This window comes from Nothoprocta perdicaria, unplaced genomic scaffold, assembly GCF_003342845.1.
Source record: "Nothoprocta perdicaria isolate Ctin4 unplaced genomic scaffold, notPer1 scaffold_287, whole genome shotgun sequence".
Taxonomy (NCBI): Eukaryota; Metazoa; Chordata; class Aves; order Tinamiformes; family Tinamidae; genus Nothoprocta; species Nothoprocta perdicaria.
Genome location: NW_020455518.1, coordinates 495396 through 509719, shown reverse-complemented (window position 1 = coordinate 509719; position 14324 = coordinate 495396). Strand labels below are relative to the sequence as shown.

The window sequence follows — 14324 nt, the reverse complement described above, 5'->3', positions numbered from 1 at the left end:
TGTGGGATGGCCTCAAAGAGGTCCAGATCAAGACCAAAAGCCAACTTATTGAACGAACAGCAGAATGATCATTTTTGTCCAAAAGGGAGAGAGAAAACGTGGTGTGAAGGAGCAAGAGCTCTGGCCTAGCCGTGTTGAATTGGAACTGAGCACRTGACAATGGGGAGGGTGAGATTTTCTTATGCTGCGCAGGAGAAAGATCTGGATCTGGAAGGTATATATGCACATTGGCAAGGTACAATTACTACTTAAATCTGTATTTGCCGGTAGTATTTATGCAGCACAGGGCAAAGGAAAGGAGAACAGGGACAGAGCCTGCTCCCAAGCTGTGCAAAGAGGACATGGAAGACGCAGTTGATGCACACGATTGCTCCCTATGGATGGGGTTATGGGAATCCCATCTCTTTGGCCACATTGTTACAAATGCACCTGCTGGCATTTTTGCAGCCTYTGAACCCTCATTGCGCTTTGTAAGTGAAAACAAGGCACATGACATCCTGACTTGAGTCATGTCCCACAAATTTATCCAGGCCCTTTCCTTGCCGTGTCAAAAGCTCAGTTCATTAATGCTCATTGACAGCAGGGTGACATTTGCCCAGAGCACAACTGTTCAAATGCAGCTTCCCTCCTAATTGAACTTGGCCCTCCAAGTGAATACTGTTCCGGAGAGCGAGCTGGGCAAGGACAGGGCACTAGGAGCCCCCTTAGATGTTTTTTTTTCACAAAGCATTTTGGATAAAATGCTGCTTTTAACAGGCAGCAGCCACCTTCCAAAGTGCTCTGACGTCAGCATCATTTCCAGCTCTCCTAAATACCCAAAAGGCAGTGAATAAGGGAACACTGAAAACAGGTAAAGGATCATGCACTAGGGTACCATGATCTTCACATTTTCTGTYACTGGTTGGTATGCCAGTTATTATTTTATATTTTCTTAATTATCTTTCTTAGCAATATCAGTACAGTACCAGACTAGTCAAAATATTGGCACCTTGTCACGCCGAATCCGAAGAACCACTTGCAGCAGCTGAGCCGCATCAATCTCTCGGAGCACTAAACATCTCAGGTGCAATCCAGGCATCCTTGTTCAGTAGATCTGTAAAAACATGTTAAATTTGCATGTTAACTCTCCCCAAGGGCTGTTATCAGCTGGTACCCAGTTTACAAGGCTGTGTAAAAGAAGTGGCTCACACACACACATTCTCATTTCCTCTTGTCCATCTTCTTAATCATCCTGARATGACCAAGGGTGTGCAGCAGACAGGGATTTCAGAGGCAGAGCAAGCTGAGAAAGCATCGAGAAGGTTGAGGGATTTATTGTCCCCCATCGCATCAAGTGATGTCCCATCAGACACTCAGGTGTGAAATTTCTTTAGTCCCCTCGCCACATAGTTTTAAATCTTGGAGAAGGGACTGGGTAGAATTCTCCTGATAAAGACACTTGGACATTGTCTGTCACTTGTGCGACCTTCACACCCATCCAAGTGACCTTGACTGAATCCTTCCAATTCRGAGTAACTTTGCTGGCCAAACACTGAACACTGACAGCAGCTCCCAGGGGAGCAGCTCACTACAAAATCGATAGTTTTATAGGTTGAACAAATCAGCTTTTGTGCTGCCCTTCTTGCCCAATGCCAGTATAGCACAGGATAAAACAAGACACTGGCATAAGAGCACCGTCCTCTCTGCTTGTAGCCTTTGACACCAATTACAGGGCCAATTAGAGCACTCTGGCACATGCACAGCACAGGCAGGGCTGTTCCCCAAATTAATCTGAAGCTGTTTTGCCAGTGTCCAGATGAAACAGAGCCMCTGGTTTGAACTTGTTCTGCCAGGCTGCTTGGGATCATCATCTTCCTGTGTCTTTGCTCAGATGGAGGGTGCTCTTCTTTTAAAACAACATTTACTTTAACACTTTAATGTCTGGGAGGAGCAGTTCTGCCTTATGAGGCTGTCCTTTTGTGGTCTTGTTTTCTTTATAATGGGGATTTTTAACTCCTTGGGGAGCCTGAGTTTATACTCGCTCGTGAAGTATGAAAGAATTCCAAAGAAACCTTTCAAAGTCATTTTAGAAGAGATGCACCACAGTAGTTGCAGGCATTTTAATTAGGGGGAAATTCTCTTCAACTGCCAAACTGCATGTTTTTTTTCTCCATGCTTCTGTTCTCCCTGTTTCAAATTGAAGATGACAAAATCTTSCTCTTCTTTGGTAGACTTACTGAATTTCTATTTCTTTCAGTACTGGAGGAAAGCCTTCCTGTCCCTCTCTCTGGATTAACAAACACTCAACCTCTAGACTTAACTGCCTTATTTCACTATCTTGCAACCAAACTTTGTGATTATGCTGTGGCTCAGTAAATTTTGCCTTCAACATCATCACTTCTGCTGTTCCCCTTGAGGTGTCATTACCCTCCTGTGCTCTACGTCCCGGTGTTTCCTCGGGGTTCTGCTACATATTCCTTGCTGCTCTGTACTCTCAGCTAAGCAGTCTTGCTAACAACTGACCCCTCTCTCTGCAGTTCCATCCATGAAGTTTCTTCTTACCTCTTGGTGGCTGCCGCGTTCCTCTGCTCTCAAAGCTCAGCCCAAGGGCTCATGAAGGGGCAAGACTAACAGCCCCCGCCACAGCCTCTCACGTCCTTAACAGTGCAACCTATAAACTTACCCCACTGCAGCCTAGCAGATCTCTCTCTGTGCTTTTAATCCTTCCATTCACCGAGTCCATAGAATCTATCCCCTTTTTTCTACTAAAGGGTGCATGGGAAAGCCAGTGGTGGCACCGGCCAGCCCGCGGTGTCACCCAGGGTCACTGTGTTTCACTCCTCCAGCGGTGCCGGCAGCGCCCAGCAGCTGGAGCCTAGACAGCGGGACGAGAGAGGCGCTGCCCTTCCTGGCTGCCCATCCTGGGAGCATCCCGGCCCCACCGGTACCTCCCCGAAGCCTGCCCCATGGTAAGGAAACGCCCAGCAGGTCCAGGGCRCGCTTCCCGCACCGCTAAATCCTTGGCCGCTGACTTGAGAACTCACCTCAGCCTGTTTCTGCGGTAGAAAAGAGAAAAGCAAAGTCTTTCCTTGTCTGTTAGGCTGAATATTGCACAAAATTTTCTTTTTTTTTTTTTTTAATCTTCCAGCTTTTATATTCTTTACAGTAATGCAGACTTGAGTGTGTTGGGACCAGAATTAGGTTTGTGAGTGCTGGAAGCCTGGCCTGGCTCCCTGCCAGTGACTATCTGCAGCAGCAGCTTAAGGTTACAAAGCTATTAAATGAAGCTTCAAGTGTTTGTTGTTTATGAGCCTGTTGCCTTGCCGCAAGATCCTTGATACCAGAGGTGGGTGCAAATCTATCATTGCTCTGAGCTGCTCATTAGCCTTTTGCGATGGTTTGAGGGCTGCAAAGCCCAGGATCTGTTAGAAAGGAGGTTGGAGCAGAGCTATGAGCACTTGGAGCTGCTGCCTGTGTGGAAGACCCGCTCTTCCATTGCTGGGAGGCTGTACGAGCCCGTGTGTCTGCTCCTTGTCTCCTTGCAGGCCACTACTCGCTGCACTTCGATGCCTTCCATCACCAGCTCGGCGATGCTCCTCCTGCACTGCCCGCACGAACGCTGCGCAAGGTAACGCCACGGGGCCGGCGAGCAGAGTAGCATGGAGGGCAAGTGCCAGGTCCCCAAGGAATCCCCTGCCTCCGAGCAGCTCTTGAATACAGAAACGCTTTTTCTAATGTGCTAATAACTTAAACCTGAGAAAACTGAAAATTCATACCTTATTCTGCAGCTGAATTCTATAGAAAGAGTTCGGCTGTGTTGCAGGCCCTTCCACTTGCCTTCCTTGCCTGGTACGCTGGGATTTCAGGCATCCTTGGGAYGGTGGGAGGGAAGGGTATCACCACAGTTGACTTGGGTGAGAACCCCAGTGTTGCCAGGTGCCTTCCTTGCCCATGGGAGGCACTTCTGCATGGGTCAGGGTAACACGTATACAAACAGTGACTGSTGACGTGCTGAACACAAAAGGAATTGCTTCCATCAGTGCCACTGTTAACTGTAAAAACCAAAGCAYGAAGCAATGTGATGCAGAGCTGCCTCCTTTGCCAGTTTTAACTGGATTTTTGTCCTTCTCTGAACAGTCCCCTCTTCATCCCATCCCTGCATCACCCACTAGTCCCCAGTCCGGTCTGGATGGAAGTAACTCCACTTTATCGGGGAGCGCCAGCAGTGGCGTCTCCTCCCTGAGCGAGAGCAATTTTGGACATTCCTCCGAAGCCCCTCCTCGCACRGACACCATGGATTCCGTCCCGAGCCAGTCCTGGAATACCGACGAAGACCTGGAGACCCCCTACCTCCCCGTCAGGTACAGCCTCTCTGAGCCTGATGTCCTCGAGTCRCTCAAATCCCAGCCCTGCCGAAGCCACTCCGCACCCTCTGGAGTCATTCCTCAGGACCCCATGGACCCGCCCGCACTGCCCCCCAAACCTTACCATTCCCGACTCCCAAACCTGGAGAACGAAGAGGGAATGATCATTGAAGACGACGACAAACACCGGCCCCTGCATCGCAAAGTGTCCCAACCAGTGGGCGGGGGAAAGGAAGAGCAAGCCAGGGTAGCGTGGGAGCACGGCATCGGCGAGCCGTAGGAAGAATTCCCGGGCGAGCAGCTTCCATTCCAGGCCTGACAGGAAGGGAGAGGCGTCAGGACTCGGAGAAGAGCAAACCAGTTTTCTACTGCCGTGAGTTAACGGCTGGAGCCCGTGCAGCCAGCTGGGCCAGCATGCGAGGTTGCTGCTTTCCTTTCTGGTTTCTTTTTACACCTTTCAGTTGTGTTTTTAACTTTCTGTGCAGTGGACGGTTTATTCCTTCGGCGGTTTCGGAACCACCACGTGGCACGTGAGCCCCCGAGACCCCTGGAAGCTGAAAAGAGACAATATTTAGTGGGAGGAGGGAGGGAGGAAAGGTGACGAGTTGGTTTTAAAACTTCTTTCCTCCCCGTTGAGACGCACACGAGTAGAAGCAGTTGCACTAGGGACTTACTTCTTTGCTGTACAGAAGTGAAAGCTCATTGCTGAATTCAGGGATTCTACGAACTGTCAGGCTGGAAGGTGCATGAGCTGCAGGCAGTGGAAGATGGCAATTCTGAGAAGAAAATGGCTCTTTTGAGAGCGGAATTGTACATATCTGTGCGGTGATCTCCCTGCATTGGTTCACAGGTGCTGAGGCGATCTCACCAGTGCTCATGCACTGATTTCCAACATACCATTTCCAACAAACTCTGCCTCCTTTGTTTTTGTTTTATTTTTCTCTTCATGTACCGTTTGATTTCCTAAATTTTGCTTTCACTGGTTAAGCCAACCTGCTTCTCATTGGAATGATAATCACCTATGCTACGGGATGGGAGGGGGTTTGTAGCCACTGGAGCTGCGACTTGATTGTAGGCCTTCCTAATGCCTAACTTCGGGCAGGCTGTTGACACCAGCATTTCTATTCCCATTAAAAAAAAATAAAAGTAAAAAGAAAAGAAACATATAAAGTTGAGTTGCTCATGCCCCAGGTGACCGATTACTCAGCTGGTAAAGGAAAGGTGGTTTAAATACACCCAAACCCTTGCCTCAGGGCTGAACATCATGATCCTCACCAMCATCCCTGCCCCAGGATAAATCCAGGTAATGAATCTGCTAGGATTCATTACCTATTATCATAAGGTCCCTCAGTCCTTCTCYAACACTCACTGTAGCTGCTGTGCAGGATCATCCCCTGCTGTAGACAGAAACCATGTAAGAAATGCCCCTTGTATAACGCRCTCCCCAGAGTCATGGAGTTTAAAGGCAATCTGTAAAGAAGAAACATTTGTTTCCTCTTTTGCTCCTTTAAAATGTTGAAAGAAGCTTCATGGGAGGCTGTTTCTTTTCCTCCCCACCCCATGCTGCAGTACAGTTTGTTTCCCCCCCCCCCCCATAGACCCTGGCAATAAATAAATGGCTGAAGAGCTTAGCACAAGGGTGATGTCAGAGAACACAAGGAACAGAATGATGGCAGAGATGGAGGCAGCAATATCTATGAATGAAGGGAAAAAAAAAAACCCACAAAACTTTTAATCAGTATCTGCTTAGTTTAGTACACGAGAAACCAGGAAAATATTCTGTGGCAATTGAGCCAAAACCTGATCTTTTAAAGACTCTAAGAAATCTTTTACTCCTGTTTGCATTTTTTCCCCTCAAAAATTTCAGACGAAAGGAGGGAGAAAGTATCAAACATTTAATAGATCTTAGATAAACAAGAACTGCTCCTTCCCCCTTACCATACTTATACACCTTTAGCCCTCCTTATAACCCTTTTCTCCTGCAGATTGCAAAGCACACTGCAAAGGATGGGAAGAGAAACACCACACTATTTCCTACGATGTCAAACCCTATAGCATGTTCAAATAAGAGATTTCCTCTGCCTTTCTAAGTGTGAGAAACAGGACTGGCACCCAGCTCTCACATCCAGTTCCTGCCCTAACCACTCAGTTTTTCATATTACAATCATAATGCTACCCAAAAAAATACATCTATGCTTTGCATAAAGAAGCAAAAATGGTATTGCAAGTCTTTTACAGGTCACCTTTAGCACCACCTCTAAAGAACAGGACTGGGCAGAGAMCACTGTATCTGAACTCTAAAGATGGTCGGTCTGCACGAAGTCTGGACTCACCTCTGGTATGAAAGGGACTGTAAGAGGATTCGTATCTTTTCTTTGACAAATTCTATCCCCCATGAAAKTAATACGTTTTGAGTTTCTTACATGGCCTGGTTACATGTTTGGTTGGAACAAAGTCTCTCTTGTTTCCTCTGCTTTGTTACTAACACAGACTACTTGTAGCTACTCTATCCTTCACCACAGAGACAATGCTGTTAAAATCTGGCCTACAGCGGGCATTTCATCTCCAGCAGGAAGGGGAGTTTTCCAAAGCTAGGACAGTCCTAAATACTAATGAATAAAGGTGCATTCCTGCTATCAAGTGTATTAACAAAAAAAAAAAAAAAATGCTTTCAGTGAAATCAGGATAAGTTCTTAGAAATGAATATTTAAAATTTCACTTGAAGAATCTCAGTTTGGAGAACAGCTYATGTGAAAATAAGTATTCAATTCTATCTCCCCTATCTCTCTTTTTGCTAGGAAGATTAAAATGGCCTAAACATAGTGATTTATTGAGATTCTTCATAGCAAAAACAAGTTTTGCAAATAAGCTTGCAAATAAGTATGCAGTTAATGTAGGACTAAATCCCAGCCAGCTGGAAAACCTACCCACCGGGCTGAACAATCTCTTAAAAACAGATCATCCTGCTCTGAGAGACAGCGAAACAGCAGTGTGTGCAGCTGCAGGGTGTGCTATGACTGCATCCTTTTAAGAGTTTGAAGATGAAATCATGTACCCAAGTATCCAGTTTATGGCAGGTCCACACAACAGATTAAYTTACTGAATTTATAAAATCGGAGCAACTTCTTTGAACAATTTCTGTTACTGGTCCAATATCTGCCATGCATTTTGTCTGCCTTTTCAATGCGTAACTTCAGGGAGGCCTAGAGATAGATTACTCCTAAAAAAAGAGGGATTTCATGGATGTGGAACTAATACTTCTCTGTGGGATGGTTTAGAGCATGTAAAACATCAAACTCAGTCCTGTGGCAGGTGGAAGCAGTAGCCCTTATTCCATTCACCCTTCAGGATGTGAGGATTCATTGTATAGCCAGAGTAACAGGATGGTTTAGAAGGGGACACAGTCATTCCATTCTCATGTGCTAAGTCTGAATCAGAAGTACTTGCCTTGGGTTTCTGCATAGCCATTGTGTATTCCCATGAAAAAAACAGCGGAATTCTGCTGAAATCTCTCCATCCTCAACACATCTGCTGGCCCCATCTGAAAGACAAAGGAGAAGGAACTACAATTACAGAAAAAAAGCAATTAGAAAAATATCACTGAAACCTGTACATTTTTTACTCAAGGGTTGGGAAGAAAGTTTTGTTTCTATTGCCATGTGCAAGACTAAGGTTTGGGTTTTTTTTTTTTTTTCCCTCCTTTTTTCTCCTCCCCCCCCCCCCCCTTCATTTCCCCTTTAGCTTACTTGCCCTTTTTTAGGTAAGTAAGGGATATAGAGTATCCCTTCTGGGGGAGAATCAGCCAAAATTGGACAGGCTGGAGAAAGCAAGAGCCTTTGGAAAACAAATTAGATAATATTTAGACTTTTCTCTGATCATACATCTTTGTAAATACCTCCATTTGAATGCTGTGTATTTGTACAGGAAATTGAGCAAAAAATGTATAGATTGTGATGTCTGACTGGTATTCTGCCCTGTAAATGTGTTTTTAACCTCTGGCATTCTGTGCTTATTTAAAAAAAAAAAAGGCAAAAACCTCTAACCACTTCTCTTTTGTGTATTCATGTTTAAAATAAAATTAAAAGAAAAAAAAAAGCTATCTTATCTATAATGGAAATCAAATTTAAAAGGAGAAAATAATTTGTACAAGTGTCCTAAAGGTACTTCATTGTATATATTGTGATAGCATGTTTCCAGAACCAACAAATTAAGTGGTGTGAATTTTAGATGTAAATATCTGCCGTTTGTTTTGGGGTTCTTTCCCTTACCCATTCACTCGACTGCTGTGATTGTGGAATTAAAGATTAATACCTGATATTAAAATTGTACAGCTGTATGGTCATTGCAGTCCTCCTCACGGGGTTGTTCTCRGGCTGCTTCCAGCAGTCACAAGACCTGTGGTGTCAGAACGAGAAGCAGCACAACTTTTATCCTTGCGGGTTACATTGAAGGAACATCCATCATGCACTGGAGGAAGAGCCAACACTTGGCAGATCTGTGCAAGGGAAGAAGAACAAAAAAAAAAGATGTTAAGGCTTTTCTCTGTGGCAAGAGGCCAGTTTCCAAGCTGCTCTCAGACTGACAGTACACAAATTAGGATTTCACCTTCTTACAGCTAGTGCCAGGTGTAGTCATCCACTAAGCTGGTCAACGAGGTACGTGACATATGCAACAGCCYGAGACCTGCTTGGCTATCATGAGCATTAAATACGCACTTCTGAGGCCATACTTTCAAATATGGATTCAATTAACAATTACTGATCCAGTATCTACCTCAGGGACAGATAGTTGTACTTTTTTATTACAAAAGTTACAGTGGTATCATTTCATTCCATACAGGAAAACAGGATTTGGGCATTAAYMRYWWKARWYAWTRWYTMWWRYKRTTAATTTCCAAAGATGTCTGTCTTCTTCAATTAGCACTAATAAATCAGGTCACTATACAGGATGTGGAAAAGGTAACCCATTTTTCCTAGCCCATCTTAATAAACGAATGAACAAAAAAAAGTATATGATACTAATCTCAAAAGACATTTASCAGTAAAATAGAATAGTCTAATTTAAGGTGGCCCTAGGCATGTACATACAATGCCAATCACCCTTTCCATTAACTATATAACCCATAAACTGCATAAAAAAAATATTGAGAGGAAGTAAGCTGTACCAAGGTAAGCACGTATTCTGGAAAGTTCAGCTGGAATATCTAAATGCAGCTTAATGAAAAAACTATTCAGCTGATATGTGGAAAATGGTCTGATCTGTAGAGACACTTTGAGCTTCTTCGCAGGTTTTCTTGTTTTTTTAAGAGAAATATTTATTAAAGAAGTACATGAGATATGTAGCACAATAGAAAGAGGTAGCCTTTCCTCTATGAACAAAGCCTTCCAAATCTCAAGCAAGAAGGAGGGTTCTTTTTAGTTTCTGTTAAAACCAGAACAACAATTACCTGTCTCATTCTGGTGCAGATCAAACACGGTATTTTAATCTAAGGCTAGACTAGTCAAGGATCTCGGTTCTTTAAATCTAAAACCACATCCAAATACTTCTCATTTTCCCCATTCATACCTAAATATGAACTTKCAACACAGTTTCAATATATGTGAGCTGTGCATCCCCAATAATTGACTGCCTCGTCACTCCCCATGGCTTTTTTTTTTGCTTCTTTCCTGCTCTGGGCATTACCTGGAACTCAAGCAAGCACCTAATGAATTGCTTCCCACTAGCCAGCAGTTTAGCCCATGCAGGATCCCCACTCAACCAAGTTAYGTGCCCCTTATCCTTAAAAAGCAATATCACCAACCTTAAAAATTAATCTACACCCTTAAGATAATCTTTATTACTATGTCCTCATACACACCTCACAAAGTTCAACAAGGGCAAGTGCAGGGTCCCGCACTTGGGGAGGAATAACTCCGGACACCAGTACAGCTTAGAGGTTGACTTGCYGGAGAGCAGCCCCGCAGAGAGGGACCTGGGCATCGTGGTGGATGACAAGTTGACCACGAGGCAGCAGTGTGCCCTGGTGGCCAACAAGGCCAACGGAATCCTGGGGTGCATTAAGAAGAGCGTCTCCAGCAGGTCGAGGGAGGTGATCGTCCCCCTCTACTCAGCCCTGGTGAGGCCACATCTGGAGACTGTGTCCAGTTCTGGGCTCCCCRGTACAARAGGGATGTGGAGCTGCTGSAGAGAGTCCAGCGCAGGGCTACSAGGATGATCAGGGGCCTGGAACATCTGCCCTATGAGCAAAGGCTGAGGGAGCTGGGCCTGTTCAGCCTGGAGAAGAGGAGGCTGAGGGGGGACCTGATCAGTGTCTATAGATACCTCAAGGGAGGCAGTGAGGAGGAGGGGGCGGCCTCTTTTCAGTGGTGGCCAGCAACAGGACTAGAGGAAACGGCCACAAACTGAAACACCAGAAGTTCCACAGGAACTTAAGAAAACATTTCTTAACAGTGAGAGTGACAGAGCCCTGGAACAGGCTGCCCAGAGAGGCTGTGGAGTCTCCTTCTTTGGAGATCTTCAAAACCCGCTTGGATGTAGCCCTGTGCCACACGCTCTGGGTGACCCTGCGTGAGCAGGGGGGTTGGACTAGATGACCTCTGAGGTCCCTTCCAACCTTAAGCATTCTATGATCCACCAATGTGGTCCATGACCTGCTTATTCACTGCTGTTGTCTCCCTCCTCTCATTCTCCTTTCTTATCATAGGAACCACAACCCCATTAAATGCTTATAATAATCCTTATCTTCTGTGACCTAGCTGGAGAAAGGGCTCATRTTCTATTCCAAAATCTACATTAGGGCTTCAGCTGTTGACAAATACATTAAAAAAATGAATTTATGGGAACAKTCCAAGCTATAATTTCCGCTAGATTCCTAGCCTCCAGTCATGCATTTAGCATTGGTGTGAACATAAATACACAAGCTTACTTTACTGCAGCTCTTACATATATCATTTCTCATACTAGGGTAAAAGTTATCAGACAATTTGATTATACGAGCACCAAACACCGGTGAAGAAATAGGCGTAGATGAGTATACTGTAAGCTATCCCTAGCAAATTCCTTGCTGGACAYCACTCTGAATTGCATGTATTGCACTCCAGTTCCACCAAAATGCACTTGAACCACCACTCTTCAAAGTGAGACCTTTGTCACTTAGATCAGGGTCACTTAGAGCCAATTCCCAGGACCATGTTAGAGGGATTTGAGGAGCTGGAAGGATCCTGACACCGCAGACTCCCTGGGCAGCCTGGAACAGCCCCTAGAGTAAAGAGGTCTTTTTTTCTTTCTTTCTCCCCCCACCTTTTTTTTTGCTCCTTCTTTCCTGATGCTTAAGCAAAACTTCTTGTATTTCAATTTGCGGCCACTGCCTCYTGTTCGATCACTGAACTCCCCCAAGAGGAGTTCTTTGTATTAGGCTATTTACAATGGCAACAAAGCTAACAGGTAACGAAGACCAGGTACAACAGAACAACAGATAATAAAGACCAGCAGTATTTCTGGATCTGCAGTTTTTGCAGCAAGTTTCCATGGTATTACACACAAGTCCTGCCTCCTCCATCTCAGACGTCAACAAATCAAATTCCACTTTGCACTTGCTCCTCTGATTTAGACATCATTCTCCTCCTTTCCCTTCCTATCTTACTACATTTATTCCAAGTTTCCACAAGTCGGCTGCTATTCACACCTGGACTCATCTGTAAGTGAATGCAGGTGGAWCCAAGCGTGAGCACAACTGAAGATGATTAGTGACTAATATCAGGCTTCTAATTTGCCCAGCAGATCACAGCTACACCCTCCAACTTGCTCATCTTTCCCCTAGACTTCAGTTTCTATTTTTTGCAGCAGGACTGGACCATATTTTCAGAAAATTAACCTGGTTTCAGCTCAACTCTACTTAGAGAGTAACCTACCATCTTCACTGCTTTCGCAAACCAAACGCCTGGAAAGCAGCTCCTCTCACCACTCATACTTAGCTCTGCTTTCTCAGACTCCAAAGCCAGCACAGGTCCAGCCCATCTCACCGCAAACACTCCAATCCCACTATTTATGTAACTAACCCCCAGSAGCAATAAAAACTCCAATCCCCAGCATTTTACTGTTCCCAGGACAGTGCCTCTTTGCCCCTAGGAAGCCATCGCTTACAGCTTCCCCCTTACCATCATTAGTCTACAGTGACTGACTTCTTCTACCTACTAAGCCCAAAGTCCTAAAACCATTATTSAAGAGCTGATATCTCAGCTCCCTTATTTGTCCTACCCAACTCACTTCCCTTTCTCACTTTCCCATACTTAGAGCTACTCAGTTTCCCTTTGGTTTTCCCCTGAAGTCCCAACCTTTGTGGTTATCACATGATAGGGAAAACCACACACCATTAAATRCATTAATCAACTTTCTGGAGAGAGGGAGTCTCCCTCTGGAGAGAGGGAGTCCTCTCTGGTGGACTCTCTCTCTCTCCAAACATCACCCTTTTTTGCATGCAAAATGGAAAAGGGACATGGTGATAACACATTATCAACCTACCCACCCTTCCCTCATTCACACCTCATCAGGTAAGAGTGATGTGCATCATCTGTTGTATCTGCCACAGTAAAACCACAGCAATATGGAGCACTTGGAAACAAAATATGGTTGGGGCTGGAAAAGACCTCTAAAGATATCTAGTCCAAGGCCCCTACCCTGGAGCCCGTCCGGGTGGCTTCCAAATACCTCCAAGGATAAAGAGTCCACAGCCTCTCCAGGGAACCTGTTCCAATGCTCAGTCACCCTCACAGCCAAGACTTTTGCTTATACTGCAAATTTGCTTATATTTGCTTACATTCACACAGAGCACCCTGTATTTCAGTCTGTGCCYATTGCCTCCTATCACCAGGCACCACGAGAAGGGCCTGGCTCTGTCCTCCCCACTCCCTCTCCAGACATTCACACTCTGAYGGGCTCCCCCTCACCTCAGTTTTCCCCTCTCCACGTTGAACAGCCCCAGGCTCTCACCGTTTCCTCACACGAGAGGCTCCAGTCTCTCCATCCACCCAGCCATCCCCTCCTAGAAGATCAGCTACCCGGTTCACCCAGCGTGATTTCCCTTCAAGGATCCTTGCTAGCTGCTCTGGGGCACCCTCTCATCCTTCACACACCTGGAAATCGACTCCAGATCAGTTGCTCCATCAGACCAAAACAGCCACAGGTGTCACTATTTCATTTCACTATTTTTTTTTTCTCCAAACACACATCCAACTAATGTGAGTAATAGTCAGGACGTTCCACAGCTCTGATCAGCTCCACCTGCCCAGCACCTTGGATGCAGCTGGGACAAATCCCTAACAAACCTGACAAAGAGAGTAGATAAAGGAAAAAAAAAATAAAATACCTACTTTGATTGAAGTGTTGCTTAATAATTGTAGTCCTTTGGTAGTCTGAAGCTTCCTCCTCACTCTTGAGCTCCTAARTTTCTCATAATTTGGAATCTAAGTTGCTAACAATTAATTAGCCCCTTGATTTTGCAGCGCTTTTGGCCACTATCTGGATATACAACAACAGCAAATTAAGTAACGCTTTCTCTGAACATCTGAGTGATATTAGTAGGCAAAGTGTAAAAAAAATCTAAATTTATGAGGCCAAAGATTTCCAGAGTCCACTCGTTTCTAGTAATTTGGGAAYGGTTGCTGGCGGAGCCTCGTCCCGGCCGCGCCGCCTCATGGCGGCCGACGCGCAGGTGTGAGGATTTGCCCCTTTAGAAAATGGCGCCCGCAAGAGGCGGGCTGAGGCGCACGAGGACGGCTTTCCCTTAACAAAAATGGCAGCCGAAGGAGGCGGGGAAGCCCTCCGCCGGCCTCTCTCCTGGGCACTTCCCCCAATCAGCGTCCGCCAACTCTCCCGTGGAGGCCGCAGAGCGGCCAATGGCAGCGGGCGGCGTGGAAGCTCGGCGGCGAGCGGGCCAATGGGGCGGCGGCGGCGGCGCGCGGGCGGGGGAAGCCGGCGAGGGGC

General features: G+C 45.7%; 1 protein-coding gene and 1 long non-coding RNA gene across 2 annotated transcripts in view; one reads left to right on the top strand and one right to left on the bottom strand.

The window, feature by feature from the left end:
- DOCK3 (dedicator of cytokinesis 3) overlaps positions 1-4653 on the top strand; it is a 147878-nt gene extending 143225 nt beyond the window's left edge. The window contains exons 53-54 of the mRNA XM_026041538.1: positions 3525-3607; positions 4117-4653. Coding sequence (XP_025897323.1) covers positions 3525-3607; positions 4117-4623 — 590 coding nt within the window. The 3' untranslated portion in view covers positions 4624-4653. The remainder of the gene's footprint in view (positions 1-3524; positions 3608-4116) is intronic.
- Positions 4654-8679: 4026 nt separating this feature from the next.
- LOC112949121 lies at positions 8680-13970 on the bottom strand. Its single transcript, XR_003249759.1, has 2 exons — positions 13712-13970; positions 8680-8838 (listed from the first exon to the last, which is right to left on the bottom strand). It is a non-coding gene; the product is annotated as an uncharacterized LOC112949121 (long non-coding RNA).
- Positions 13971-14324: the final 354 nt, after the last annotated feature.